We start from the raw sequence: 16,064 nt of genomic DNA on the forward strand, positions 1-16,064 counted from the left end.
ATTATGTGATTGTTGTTAATCTCTTACTGTGCCTCATTTAGACATTAAACTTTGTCATAGGCATGGACGTATAGGAAAAAAACATAGTATACATAGGGTTTGTGCTCTCTGCAGTTTCAGGTATCCACTGGGGTCTTAGAACATATCCCCCATGGATAAGGGGTGATGACTGTAATTGCCAAAGTGATTACTCTGAAGCAAAGTGCTCTTATCTAGATGAATAAATGTTGGTAGTTTATTTTAAAAGAGTGGTTCTCAACTCAGGATGACTTTGCCCCCAGGGGACATGTGGCATCTTCTGGAAACCTTTTTGATTGTCTCAACTGGGGAAGGGATATTCCTGGCATCTAGTGGGGAGAGGCCAGGGTTGGTACTAAATATCCTACAATGCTCACAACTAAGAATCGTCTGGCCCAAAGTGTCAGGACAGCCAAGGTTGAGATATTCTGTTTTAAACGAACAAATTATTACTTTATAGTCATCCTCACATTTTAATATACTTAAAAGTTTCAGCCCTTTCCCCAGCCTCAGTCTTACTAAATTGTTGGGATAGAACAAAGTCAAGTACCCAAATCTTTCTGTCCAGCACTCAGGCTCACAGCCTCTTGGAGGCCGTTCCTGCTTAACTACAGAGGGTGGAAGTGGGAGGGGGCAATCAGTTCCAGTAAGAAAACAGCCAGGGAGGGAAATACACAGGGAACACACAGATTAATATCTAGGTGGAAGTTTCCCTAGCAATCTTTGAATTTTTACTGAGAAATGTATGTCTTATCTCAGTGTTTTTCTTCCCCAAGACAGCAGGGGTAGAAACTATCTGAACCCCAGTTTTTCAGTCATAACCCAGAGAGACGCTGTCTGTGATTCCTTCACGTGAGAAGTCCTTTCACCACCCAGCAGACTGAGTTCCCACTGCCTGTTCTGACTCCCTGCTGACATTCCCTGTCCTTCGCTAATGAACCAGGGTGTGCTGCCTTTTCCTTTTGCTCTCTGAGCTGGCCCTCCTCCCTTGCCACACCAGCTTGGCATGGGAAGGGGCGTTTCCCTTACCAGTTCTCGGATGAGCAGTTACTATTGCTGTTGAACAGCTTGATTCTCCCCATCTTCCTCTCCTCCCTTACTTTGTACAAGGGTAAAGTTTCAAACCACCACCGGAATATGAGGCCAGACTTGGTTTTCCACAGAAAACTTCCCCAGTTCCTACCTCCATCCCATGCTGCTACCTTCCTGTCGCTCATGTAGGTGTTCATGTCCCTGAGCAGCATCCGTGGCTGGCCACGTCGCTTTTTTTGTTTTGTTTTGTTTTAATTTTTATTACATTTATTGGGGTGACATTGGCTAGTAAAATTGTATAGGTTTCAAGGATGCATTTCGGTAATACATTAGCTATATATTGCATTGCGTGTTCACCACCCAGAGTCAAGTCTGTTCCTGAAGGTTTGTCCCTGATACCTGATTTCCAAAGCAGAACCTCCCAAATAAAAGAAAAAGGGAAAGCATATGACCTTGTTCCTGGACCGTAGACATGGCCTAAGAAAGTCATAGGATGACTCTACCACCCCTTCACCCCAGGGCAAGTGTCCCCAACACATTTTGCCGGGTTTGAATAAATCTCAACATTTGAGGGCCTGCCTGAGAGTGGTGGGCCATGGTTTTAGATTTCTGGACTCCCTGCGAGGTAGTTCTCACCTCAGGCAACTCCAAGGTCCCATCTCCACTGGAGTGAATTCCAGCCAGTTCTCCCAGATGAGTTCTGCCTTGTGGTTACTGTGGAGAAGGATTTGGGCAAAATGGACAACGTGATCAGATACTCGAAGCACATCTCTATGTTGTGGTGTGAGTATCTCTGTTGTGTTGACATAAGCGCCCTTGGGAAGCTGCCCTGTGGGAAGGGCCTTCTCCTATCGGCAGCAAGCGTAGTCCTCACGTTTGGACTTGACGTCTTTCCTGTCGCCCTAAAGAAGTGAGTAGGTTAAGTCCTTTACATACCAAATGACTCAGTTACCATGAGATATTGTCAAAAACAAGGAGCAAAATCCATGGGTCTGTTGCAGATGCTGGGCGATGGGAGACCAGCACCAATCCCCCAGGAACAAACTCTTGTTGGCTCTACTCCTGCCGCATACGTGAGGCCTTTGCAGTCAGGCTGAGCTCAGACAGGCAGCTTTTTACTCTTCCTCTGTAGCACCTCCCTTGTCTCTTCCATCCTTGATGGAAGTATGGTGATTTATCTGCTGTTCTTGAGTTTTGAATCTCTGCTTCACATCCTTGAGAGCTCTGACTTTTCTGGCATCGCAAGCCCTGAACTTTTATGCCATTGAATATTTAAATTGGTAGTTAAGGTGTCAGGTCTGCTGTTAGCCAAATCTCTCTATACCTTCACCACGTAGAATACGTTTCTTCCGATCTCCGTACCATTGTCTAGCAATCAAGTGTCCATGTTAAATCATGGTAAAGGGCATGGAAAGGGGAGACGTGCATGGCTCCACTTCAGGGGCACTTCTATATTCGTGGAACAGCCCAGATTGCCTCAAATTAAGGTGTTACTTTTCTAGACCAGTCCCTACAATGTAATGTTGGCATCCATTCCATCATTGTCCCAACTTAGAAGGAAATTCTCAGCTGTTTATGTTCAGTTTCACCAAGGTAAAGGGGTCAGGTTTTCCTTTCGTGTGCTATCCCTACACAATTATAGCTGTTCCTTCTCTTCTGGTGGGCCCAAAGTGTTAAGAACTGTGGGATGGCAGGTTATCTGCAAGCCAAGGATCAATGAGAGACTCTTCACTCCAGGAAGCTTGGGCGAAAGGATTCCTTCCCTACCTCTCCAGGCCTCTGTCTCTCACCTGCTTGGAAGATGTCTGTTTCTGCCACTCCTTTCCCTCCAGTGTGATTGCTCCTCTGACCACTTGCCCTCTTCTTCCATCTCAGCCTTGTGTAGTCTTTGGGATTAGAGAACCTAGTTTTGTTTGCTGCCCTGACTATTTCTGACCTGCAGTAGAGTGTGGTTTCTTTGAGTCTTTGTGCTTCCGTAAGGGTTGGGGAGAGGAAAACGGTGGAATGAGTGAAAAAAACGAGAAGGTGGGAATTGCACAGAAAACAAGAATAATACTTTGAAATGTAATTCAACCGTATGCCATATAGAATGAGACTCTTTCACTCTTATCCTGAATCATTTAAACAGCATAATTTTGGCAATTTAATTACGAAAATAATGGCTTGAGTCTGTTATACCAGTGGTTAAGGTGACGGGAAAAGCTCTTAGCATGGTCTAAAATACTCACATCTAAACAATCGGAAAACAACAAGGGAAGAATCATGTGCAGTTTGTGACATACCAGCTCTTAAAATGAAAGTAGTAGAGTTTTCTCCAAATTAGTTCCATAAACTGCCGTTGTGCCTTACAAGATACTGTGTTTGGCCAGATATTTTCCAGTTAAATTGATACAGTTTGTCTTTACAAATGATAATGTCTGACTTTGATTGAATGTTCATTCTTTATCAGATTCTGTCCTCAAAACAATTCTATGAGTTAGTTTATTTTATCTTGGTAAATTGTAAAATTCCCATTTTACAGATTAAGAAATTGAGCTTTAATTTTGCCCAGGGTCACACAGCTATTAAATGGTGGAATTCAAACCAAGGTCTTTGTGACCCAAGAGCCCCACTCCTAACCCCACATCACACCTTCACTATGGAAACGATCCATCAGAAAACCAGAATCCAGCCTGACTCTGGCAAGATCCTGGCATCACCACAGCCAATCCTGAGTGTGAACTCAGCTGGAGGACACAGGATGTACCACAGCAGCGGCCATGCTGAGATGTCTTCCTGGAGTTGGAGAGATCCTCTGGAGGGGATAGATCCTTGAGGAATTAAGAAAACAATCTCTCTTTTGTGTGTATGTGTATTTGTGTGTGGGTATTTAAGTAGGGATTGTCCCAGCAAAGGTGCAGCTGATTCTATTATTTCTTCCTTTATAATATTTTAATTCTTTACTTTTGGATAGATAATATACTCACATGAATCAAAAACCAAACAGTATAAGGTCTTTCTTCCAACCCTTCAGCTCAGTTGGCACCCTGTCCCCTTTCCCATGGATATCTTTTCAGAATTCCTTTTATGCTAATATAACTACATGTAAATTTATATTCTTACTCCTTTCTTTTTTTTTTCTATATAAAAGGTAGTCATTTTAAAATTCTGTACCTCCCTTTGCTTTTTTTCACATAGAGATTTATCTTGGATAACTTTCCACATCAGGACACAGAGAGCTTCCTCATTCTTATTTACAATGACATATTATTTCACGATGTTAGATGTATTATCATTTATTAACCAGTCCCCTTTTAATGGACATTTGGCTTGTTTCCAGTCTTTTGTTCTTACTAACTGATGCAATGAATACCTTGAATATGTGTCCTTCTGCATATGTGCACATGTACATATAGGATAAGTTTCTAGAAGTAGGATTGCTGAGTTAAAAATAAAATAATGCATTTATAATTTTTACTGATAATGCCAAATTGCACCCACCAAAGATTGTACTAATTTGCACCCCCACCAGCAATGTATGAGTTTCCCATAGTCCTGCCTACAGAGTTAACACATTTTTGAATTTTGGCCCATCTGCCTGATACAAATGTTTGGACTTTGGCCCATCCAATGCAATAAAATATTGTAGATTTCTTACTATGGTTAAAGTTAAGCATCTATGTAATTTTACTAACAAATGTCACCCCAATAAATTAAAAAATAAAATGAAATAAAAAAGAATTACTATAAAAAATAAATAAAATAAAAAAATAAAGTTAAGCAACTTTTCATATGTTTTAAGAGCCATTTGTATTTTTTTTTTCTGTGAAATTTGCCCATTGCTTTCTTGGCTTATAAATCTTATCAATTTCTAGGAACTCTATATTAGGGAGCGAAGCAATTGTCTGTGATATAAATTGAACATCTTTTTTTCTTGTTTGCATTTGCTTTTTATTTTTCTTCTTGATTTTCACATGGTTAAATTTGTTAGTCTTTTCTTATATGTAATGGATCTTAAGTCAAAGTTAGGAAGGTTTTTCCCACTCCAAGGTTATGCAAGTGTTCTCCCATGTTGTTATTCAATACTTTCACAGCTCTATTTTTCTTATTTAAACCTTTGATCTACTTGAAGTTTATTTGGTATAATGTTTGGATCCAACTTTTTTGTACATATATGCCATATATACATATATATATATATAATATATATATATAAATAATATATGTATTATATATATAGCCAAAAATTGTATACACATTTTAAGAAAGGAAAAACTATTAAAATTGTAATACTCAATACATACCAATAACAAAAGATAAATACAAGTCACGTTTGACTTCTGCAATTACAAGAGGTGCTCAAAGGGGTTACCATCAGCATCCAGACACTTCCGATTACGGCGAACTATTGCCTGAGCAACGCTGACCAAAGCGTCAACTTGTATATATCTTTTTGGCACATATATATATATATGATATATATATGTATATATCATATATATATATATATATGTATATATATATATATATAGCTTTATTTTATAATGCTAGAAGGAAGTCTGATTTTCCCTATCCCTGATTTTCCCTATCTTAGACCTAGAGGGCTGTTTTTTGTTGTTGTAAAATGTACCATTTTAACAATTTTTAAGTGTAAAGTTCAGTGGCATTAAGTACATTTGCATTGTAGTGTAACCATCACCACCATCTATCTCTAGAACTTTTACATTTTCTCACTGTATGATTTGGAATCAAATATACTATTAATTTTATGATATATTAGGTTTGTGCAAAAGTAATTACGGTTTAAAAGATTAGAAATAACTGCAAAACCGCAATTAGTTTTTCACCAACCTAATACTATCCATTTGTAAGGTGTTAAAATGTGGGAAAATGTATGTCTTAGAATTTATGAAATACAGTTATAAATTCCCAAATGTATTTGGTATGTTTCTGGATGTTCTGTTCTGTTTCATTGGTTTGCTTCTTCATGTGCCAGTGTCACACTGTTTCAATTATTGAAGATTTAGAATATCTTTTACTCTATAATACAGGTAGTTTTGCTTTACTGGTCTTTTTCAGAAGATTTCTTTCCCCAACTATTCTTGTCTGTCTGTTCAGATAAACAAGGCAGCTTCACCCGGGCTCTTGTAAATCTTCTTTCCTTCCCTCTTTCTACCTGTTCCACATAAATTGTAAAAACTTGCATGTAGAAGACCTTGTTATGCCTGAAATTCAGCTATAAGTCTGGATCAGAGTAGCGTCTCTGAAAGTTTATGTATCTTCTCGACTTTATTCTCCTGGGTTTTTAATTGCCACAGAGGTACAGTCTATTCCTGATCGATGCTGTCACATAAAAGGGAGATGCTCCCATAAAAGTTCTTAGAATCATTTACTTCTTTATACCTTGTATAGAATATCAGCCTTTTCCAGCAAAGTAAGCATTGTTCTTACAATGATGAAAAATCTTAAATGTTTACAACAGCATCAGGGTTTAATGTGGCTCACTAATGCACTTATCCTCAGTAGAAGCTTGTTGTTTTGCCAGTTATTCCTATTAAATTTTTAGCATTTTTAATATTGAATTGCTAGAAACTTGGCTTTATTTGTATTCATAGATGATAAACACATTCTGTTTTGTTTTATTGAAGAACCCATTGTAAGAGCCAGTAAATCCTGTGGAAAATGGCCTTCAGTGATCTTACATCGAGGACCGTGTATCTTTATGATAATTGGATCAAAGATGCTGGTAAGTAACCAAATTTCCTAATTGAGTCTTATCCTTCCTTTTTATGTCAGGTTTCCAATTTAATAGGATTTCATTGAAACAACACGAGAGACTTTGCAGTTTAACACTCCCTCACAGACACCCAAATGTTGATTTTTATTACTACTTAATGAAGATGAAGTATCGTGTTTCATTGCAGATCCATACAATGATAGAGGTAACCCCTGAATAATTCTGAATTGCTTGCCTTCTCCCCTGGCCCGTTAAAAAAACAAACAGTGTTATAGAAGAACATTTAATACCACAGCAAGAAGTTTAAAATACATGAAATGAAAGCAGGTTGTATTATAAAACACCACATGTATTTCTTTTGCAAGGATTAGCAGTTATCTCTGTGTGGTAGGATTATTGGTAACTTCTGTTTACTTATCTATATTGATCCATATTTTTTTATTAAATCACCAAATGTGTGAGACCCAGAGAGGTGACCTTGCCAACATCAGGATTAGTTTTTGGCAGAAAAAATAATCTAGAACCTTTGTTTTCTGACTAGGTTTAGATTCTGGTGTTTCACATTTGAATTATTTGGCACATATTCACCTCTATCACCACTTTAGATCAGTTCTTACATATCAGCCAGAAACCGTATATTCACCAAATTCAGGAGGAAAAAGTGCCACCTCTTGGCATCTACCACAATTGGAATTATATTCCAATTTACACTGATTTCAGCGAAGATACAATGTTTCGTGATTCCTGTCATTTTCAGTAGACTGCTAAAGACCAATTTTATTTCAATAAAAAAGGTCCCAATAGTTTTACCCCAGAAGAATGCCAAGGATCTAAAAAGATTCCATACATAGAGAAAGTTCACTCTGGTAGTGGATGAAAAGTGACTGTTTCTACTTCTTCTTCTTCTCCTCCCCCCTCCTCCTTCTTCTTTTTCAGTTTTTTCAACTTATGTAATGATGCAGACAACATATAGGTTTCTTTAGAAGTCATCCTTCTCTGAAGGTTTATAGAAGTTTGTTCAGATAGTTCAGTACTTAATTTAACTAATTTTTTGGTTTTCTTCCAGTTGTTCTTATTTGTTTTTTAAAATACTAATATTTTAATGGCTTTTCAGAGTAGAGGTGTACCTTGCTACCTGAACTCCCAAGATTTGAACTACGGAACCAAGTAGATTTGGGTACATTTTTTTGAAATAGACCTGTTTGGAAGAAGAGAACCCTTGCTATCTAACTCTTGCTATTCACTATTCCAAATGCAGGCACCCAAGAGAGTCACATAATCAATATGCTAGCTCAAGAGCCAAATCACTTTAGATGATGGTGAATATCTATATAGTATAAAATATTTAAAAATGAAATACTTCTGAATTCGACTTCTTTTATCCATGGATCAGCTCTTTAGTTTTTATTAGGAATACTTACATTGAAAATCTGAATACTATTAGGCCAGAAAAAGTAGTAACCAAGGGCTGGGGGTGGTTAAGGAGAGACAGGGAAAGCCCTGGAAACAATGTTGTAAACAGTGCAGGGAGAATGAGAGGAAGAGGCAGGCAGAGCTCCAGAAGGGGAGGGGAGGTATGGGATGTGTAATAAGAAAACTTAAATTTAAGTTCTGACAATACTAGTTAGGTAATCTTGAACAAATGATTTGTTGTCTGAGTCTCAGTTTCTTTCTTAGCAAAACAGAGATGAGAATGCTACCTACCTACCAGCTACCAGATAATATGCATGAAAGTGTTCCGTCATTTAGGAAGTATCCCGATGCAAGTGAGGGGGGTGGTGGTGACGAGTGATTGATAGGACATTTTCATCTTAAAATACTGTTGATAAAGCATATCACCCTTTAAAAAAGGTTTTTTCACATTTTTCCCCCATCGGGCTCTAAAAAGGTTAAAAAGTTTTGCATTGAGATTTACATCTTTACAAGAATACTTTCAGGTATAAGAGGAGAGGTTTTTCTTCTGCTTAGTGTGGTATTGATCTCTGAAGGCCATTAAGAATCATTTCCGACCGTCTTAGTTCAGTTTTACTTTGCTTACCCTGGGAAGGTCTGAGTCCTTGATCAAGGGCCAAGAATTTCAAGTGTATTCTTGGCTTTGGCCCTAATCTTGAGTAGCCTTTGGGAAACTTACTGATATTCATTGGTTTTCTGATTGCTAGAGAAGTGGTGGTCATGCATAGTTATTTCATGTGGAAAATTCCACAGCTACAGAACTTAAAATTGGTTTCATTATTATTTAAGCTATAAGAGTATTTATTATGATTCTTAGGTATGAAATGTCCAATTTTGAAGTAATACTATAATATTTTTAATGTTGAAAAGCAACTTTCCTTGGACTGGATAGTAATAATGACTTGTCAGAGTCAGTTGTGATCTCTTTGCAAGAAGATGGAGTCTGAGTGAATGTTGCCATTTTGAAGCTTTGGTGCTTCACAAAGTACATGCTTGCTTCTCCATCCAGCTTTTTCATCTTATTGGTGTTTATTGGAATTTAGAGGATATACTCTTTGAGCTAGTACATGCTACTTAAAAAGAGAACACTCCCTCACAAGTAGTTGATGGACACGCTTATTAATATTCTACGTATGTGGCACTTGTATAATACTTCTTCCCCTGTGTTCTCTCTCTCTCTGGATCACTCTTAGAACGGAGTGATCCGGCTAGTAATAAGTCAGAATGGTGGTAGTCACTGGGCTATGGACTCTCAGACAGCCCACCTTCACAGCCTGTGCTTTCATTCCAGCTCTACTCATGACTCTTAAACCCAACTCTGATGACAAACAGAAAATACAGCATTAGCCTTTCGTCTCTGGGGAAAACAGAGCTCTGCTCGCTCACCTATGAACCTTTCGCAATGTGTGGAATCACAGACTGAGTCAGGATTAACTTTAAATGTTGTCAAGCATCCCCTCTACAACCCCCCATCAAGTCACCGACTATACTTGCCTTGTAAACATCTTGTCACAGGGAAGCCACTGCCTCACACGGAAGGGGGCTCCCCATTCAGAAAGGTGTCAGTGTTGCTGAGAGAGAAGGCAGGAAAAATGAATAGTCGTCAGAGTCATGAACGTATATTAAAGATTTTGAATTTTATCGGCTCAGTAGGGAGAGCTGACTTAGCAGAAGAATAGTCTGAGCAGAACTGTACTTTTATGTAGTGAATTTGGCAGTTGTGTGGAAGACCAGATGTAGTAGATTGGGTCAGGAGGCAGGAAAACCACACAAGCACCGAGTGAGGGACTCTGATGCCCTGGACGTGGGAGAAAGAAGCTCACGGAACCCCTGGTTCTCAACTCTGACGGTTCATCATAGTCACTTGGGCAGGTTTTCTCAAAATATGGGTGACAGGGGCCCATACCCTACAATTCTGATTCAGTTGGATCAGGGTCGTTCTTTGGCTACTTGACTTTTGACACTCCTGCGGAGATACTGCTGTGCTGACAGAACTGAGATCTGCAATAGTAGCAACACTTACTGAGCATGTGCGGGGCTCCTTCCATGCGAGAACTCACGAAATCCTCTATGAGATATATGCTGTTTTATGTCTAACCTACAGATGAGGAAACAAGCAAAGAGAAGTTAAGTCAATGTCCCCAGGTCACATAAGGAGTCAGTAGAGGAGCCGGGTTCAAAACCCAAGCCAGCTGACTCCAGAGCTTTGCTGAAATAGGATTAAAAAGCTTACTGTTTTGTTTTATTATTTGCTTTAAAATAACAAGAAATCAAATTAACTGGTTTCTCCAAAGAATGTAATGAGTTTTTCTTTAATCTATAGAACTTGAAAGTCACACACGGGATTAAAAAAAATAATAATAAAAAAAGGTGGGTGCTTAAAATGTTAAATTACAGGAAAAATTTATTTATTTTAAAATTATTTTCTTCTGCTTGCTGAGCCAGCCCAGCGTGCTTTTCCTGGCTTGTTTTGTTTCTACTGCCACCAGTGGAATAACGGAAAGATGATGTCATTTGATTTTCTCCCCCCTGCTGAGTCAATAAAAGAGTAAAATGAAATATATCTCTAATTTAGGAATTCCTTTACTGACACTTGTTAAAAACCCTAGTTTTCAACCATACAAATGATGTGGGTTAACAGAAACATTTAAAATTGCTTATAAAGAAAAAATAAAAAATAAACGTTATCCATACTGTTGCTATTTTTGAGGAAAGCCCACGTGAATACAGGATAAATTATCTTTAATAGCTAAAGCCATACCCTAGAACATTTGAGTGTCTAATGGGAGCGTGTTTCCTAGCAATAAAATCGAGGCCAGCTGAGTCATCTATCATTGGGAAGGAAGTCAGACTTGAAGGGTATTCATAGTTTTTTGGTAATTGGCTACATCAGCAGCAGTTTAAATGAGAAAGGGCTGTATTCTCCCATCTCTCTTTCCAGTTCATAAAAGTGATGGTATTTAGCAACTTAAGGTTAGTCAAGACTCAATTTTGAGTCTTGCACCTGGAAATTTGTCCATACTTATTTTCCTTTATAATACCCTGGCTTTATGAGTCAATTTTCAGGTAACCCTGAGCTACCTAAAATTATTATAGCATTAATTACATGTTTTCATCTTGAGTTGCAATTTTTAATTCATCTAACTCTAATGGCCTGGAACTAGCAGTGATTGGGTAAATTTCATTTTACTTGTTGTGAGGCTAATACTTTTTTTTTTTTTTTTTGGTCAAAATATCAGGTTGACTAGCCCATATTTTGAATACCTAGAACCCACATTTTAGATTCTTAGGTGATGCTAAGGTCGCTTTCAATTCTGCCATACAGTACATATGAAAATGTCCCAAATTTCTTAGGGAAAGAAGAAAGGTAAGAAACAGAAAACAAACTTCAATGTATAAAAGAATGTCTGGATGGAGAAACTCTAAAATTCTATGAGTGGTTATAGATGGATAATAGGACCTTGCTAGGTGTTTTCTCGCTTCCAGCTCTACCCTGCCCATTGTGCTGGGCCCTGGAGAATGACCAGTATGGACTACATCCATGGGCATGCTCCCCTTCCCTCTGGATTCTGGTTGGGTTCAGCCCGTGGAGAGCCCCAGAAAACTAGAGAGAGAGAGAGAGAGAGAAAGAGAGAGAGAGAGAGAAAGAGAGAGAGAGAGAGAGAAGGTGTTGGGGTGTCGGTTCCCCTGGCCCCTCACGTAGAATTGTTTTGTGGTGCCTGAATGCTCTCAATAGAAGGTCACAGCTGCTCTCCACCGGGATGCTCCATAGGACTCGCCTGGGTTCTCCACTACGTCCCTTGCCCTTCGAGGCATAGGGTGCTAACAGGCTCACTGTTTCAGGCCCCCTCACTCTCCCTGGTGATTTCCCCTTCCTGAAGGGAGTAGTGATCATTGCCCAAATAGTCCGTTGTCAAAGTTAGGGTCTAGGTGCTCATGGAAAGAAATGCTGGTTGCCGTCAGTTACCTTTTGGCTAAGTGGATGTGCACTGACATCTTGTTTTTCTCTTAGATCCAAGAGTCGAAGACTGGCTCCTCATGTCCTCGCCTCTACCACAAACCATCATCCTGGGGCTCTATATCTATTTTGTCACTTCTCTGGGACCAAAGCTCATGGAGAACCGAAAGCCCTTTGAGCTCAAGAAAGCGATGATAACGTACAATTTTTTCATAGTACTCTTTTCTGTGTATATGTGTTATGAGGCAAGTGTCTTCAGTATTCCTAACGGGAGAATTCTGCCTGAGTCTTCCTGTTTATCTGTCATCCTGTTTCTTGTTATGACTATAAAATTCTTGGAGATTTAAAGAAGTTTAGAAACTTAGCTCACTAGAGCAGGGATTTACCAAAAATTGTTCGTTATAGACCAGACAGACGTGCAGGCGTTTACTAGATGATTGAATGAATCATTGCCTTAGTTTTAAGAAAACTCATACTTGGAGAAATGAAGTAACTTACTCAAAGTAGCACAGCTGGTAAGTGGAGGACTGAATCCAGGTCTGTCTGACATCAGAGCTCATCTGACTCTAATGACTTATCATCATCATGGCAGGAACCTTTGGTTTCTACACGCTCTGGGGAGCTATAAGGTGGAGGACTGTTTGGGTGTGGTTTAGCTGGGCTTTGGGGAAATGAAAACTTAGACTCACACAAAGTAGCAGGTGAGGGAGTCTGTCCCTAAATTGTCAGTAAGAGAGATGGGGATCTTTCAGGACCCAAAATAGACTGATGGATTCTCTTCTCTCCCTCTGCTACTAACGTGACTCAGCCACCGTCACTTACCTGCTTTTCTCAGCTTCCTTGCTTCTTTTTCAGTGCTGGCTGGCTTCCTCTGCCTCTGCTCCTGCTTTACTTTCTCTGCGACAGTCTGTGCTTGCTCACACTGGGACTCAGGAGAGTCCAGCGGGATCCCTCTGGCCTGTCTCGACACTGTGGCCTCTGCACATGCGTCCTTCCCACCTGATTCCTTCTGTGAACTCACCTGATTCGGTCACCCTAAATGTATTCTGGCCTCATTTCTCACCGGCCTCCCTGTAGTCTGGACTCACTTTTCTGCCTTCTGTTTCTTCTACTTTATTTCCAAAATTAACTCAAATGCCACCTTTCTGGAGCATGAATAACTGAAAGGGAAGGAGTAATTGGGTGGGGAGCAGAGAATATACATGCTCTTAGCGTGTTAGTAGAAATAGGAGATGGCCTACAATAGGACAGTGTTAAGATCAGACCTGGAAGCCAGGAGACCAGGAGCTAGTTAGTCCCAGTTATGCTACTAACTAGCTACCTGATTTTGAGCAAGTCGTTTAATCTCTCTGTTCTTCAGTTCTCACATATTATAGAATCAGGATTGAACCAAATTGTCTCTCAGTTCCCTTTATGCTCTGTGTCTGATTGTGTCATTGAATGTGATGTCCTCAAATGTGTTTTTTTGGAAGTAATTCAGTTATAACCTGTAAGTTTTGATTCCTAGTATAGCAATTACAGCATAAAAGAAAGTTTGAAAATATCTGAAATTGGGAGTTTCTATCTCCCATTAGCCTCTAATACTAGAATTACTTATATGCTCATTTTGGGATTTATTACCTGCTAAATATAAATTATTACTTTTTCTTCTTGAAAGCTTGAAATACAGGCAGACATGTGTGTGAAAAGCTCCACAGACTTTTAGAATGTTCTTAAATGTAATATTAGGAAAGTACTACGTTCCTCTCTCTGTTTACACAAAGACTTTTGACAGCTGTGCAGCGTGTATACACATCTGCACATCTGGTGTACTGGGTGGAGCACGACTGCAGTAGGTCTACAAAATAAACACGTCCGCGAGAATCTCAGGGCAAAGATGAACAAGCTGAAATGGAAGTACATTAGACTGAAGGAACCCATAGGCCTCATTTTATAGTGATAGCTCGAATGCCCTGGTTACTTGGCACCAGTCAGACACTAATAAAGAAAGACCAGTGAAGACCCACCCCACAGACGGCCAAGTCCCTCAGTTTCTCCTGTTCAGCGCCATGCTTGTTCGAGGGTAGGGAAAAGTGGAGAATCAGTCATCCCAGTTTAGGTAAATGGGCTTAGAGCGGTACTTGCATCAGTCAAAAGTTCAGTCAGAGCTCAAGAGGCTATGAGGAGGCTCATTGACAGATCAGAACTTGGTGGCGCAGAAGTCGTCATTTCTGTACTAGACTCCCTTGTTCCTTAGAGAACATTTATTGGCTTGTGCATGTAAGATTTTTCTCACTCATAAAATATGTCTTTTTTTTTTAATTAAAGTTTATTGGGGTGACAATTGTTAGTAAAGTTACATAGATTTCAGGTGTACAATTCTGTAATACATCATCTATAAATGCCATTGTGTGTTCACCACCCAGAGTCAGTTCTCCTTCCATCGCCATATATTTGGTCCCTTTTACCCTCATCTGCCAACCTCCTCCCTGCTTACCCTCTGGTAACCACTAAACTTTCGTCTGTGTCTATGAGTTTTTGTTTATTTTCCACATTTTAATTTTCAAGATTTCATATCTTACCAAGTTAACAGTGTGATTATTATGTTATGAATCAAGCTAGGAGCTTGTTTCAGAGAAAGATGTTGTGTTTTTATTTATTTACTTTTAATTTTTAAAAATTTATTTTTCAATTGCCATTGACATACAATACTGTATTCGTTGCAGGTATACAACATAGTGATTACTAGACATGTATATGCCTTACAGAGTGATCACTCTAATAAATCTAATACCCATCTGATAAGGATGGTGTTTTAAAAATGCCACAGTCTAAATAGTTTTTTTCTTCTTGGTTTCTTTTCTTTTCTCCATTAAAATACCATTCTGATATTGCCTCATAAACCTTTGCTTTTAGAAGTTAATTTATTGTAAAGTTGTCATGTTAGCTTTAACAGTAATTAAAAATAGGAATATAAAGTGCACTTCAGTGGCAGAAGATGATATAACCGTTATACTGAGAAACAAGACATTTTAGGGACATGTTGGCACTTGTGAGAATAGGATGTCAGAGGAGAGAAGAACTGACCCCATTGTCAGAACTCTAAATTAAGCCAAACAGTTAATATAGGCATGAACTTAAAATTATGGCCTTTAGTTTTTCATTTTCAGATACTATTTTAAAGGAAGACTTTTCCACCATCGTACTGAAACAATGTCAGTGTAATATTTGAATTACAGTTCAGATTTATCAACAATAGGCTTTTTCTTCTATTAGTCTGAGGTCACTTCGTGGGTGTGTTGGAATTAAGGCTTGCTAGATTGCCCTCTTGTTGTTGAGATTTTCCTTTCTTTTCATGTGAACCCAACGCAAAAGGAATACCTGAATCTTGTGTTTGGTCAACCTTGATTTTTCAGAGTCCTAGATTACCACTTCACATTATACCCACTAGCTGAGGACAGGAAAAACCCAGTCATTGAAACCATCTTCTGAGTACATTGAGGAATTTTGGTTTGCCCATTTATTTGACTAATTGGGAAGGTTGGAAATCACCAGAAAAGACTGAATTCGGATCCATTTATTCCCTTTAGAGTATATAAACATATGCATGGGCATATATTGATAGACATATATGTACACATACTAGCATATACCTACCAGTTTTGCTGTTTAAGCAAAGCCCTCCCAGCATTTTGTTTTCCACTGTATTAGAATGAATGGGCATCTTAGTCCAGATACAGTTTATATAAATAATATATAAGTTTACAATTTTAAAAATTCTTGTTGCTTTCTTATCAAGTGAATTCCTAGTTCGTAATTATTCTAGCCTGCCTTCCCCTTTGCACTGACTGCTGACTTAGCTAAGAACATAATAAAGAGACAATCAAAACTACCTTTGTTTTAGTTTTG

At 38.9% G+C, this 16,064-nt stretch overlaps 1 protein-coding gene across 3 annotated transcripts in view; it reads left to right on the forward strand.

Annotated features, from left to right (window-relative positions):
• ELOVL7 (ELOVL fatty acid elongase 7) overlaps positions 1–16,064 on the forward strand; it is a 71,693-nt gene that overhangs the window by 39,279 nt on the left and 16,350 nt on the right. For 2 of the 3 annotated variants that reach the window (XM_081054637.1, XM_081054636.1), the window contains 2 exons: positions 6,678–6,775; positions 12,231–12,421. In XM_081054637.1, coding sequence (XP_080910763.1) covers positions 6,712–6,775; positions 12,231–12,421 — 255 coding nt within the window. In that variant the 5' untranslated portion in view covers positions 6,678–6,711. The remainder of the gene's footprint in view (positions 1–6,677; positions 6,776–12,230; positions 12,422–16,064) is intronic. The other variant, XM_081054638.1, reaches the window with a different exon arrangement.

This window comes from Rhinolophus hipposideros (genome assembly GCF_964194185.1).
Source record: "Rhinolophus hipposideros genome assembly, chromosome: 7".
Classification (NCBI taxonomy): Eukaryota; Metazoa; Chordata; class Mammalia; order Chiroptera; family Rhinolophidae; genus Rhinolophus; species Rhinolophus hipposideros.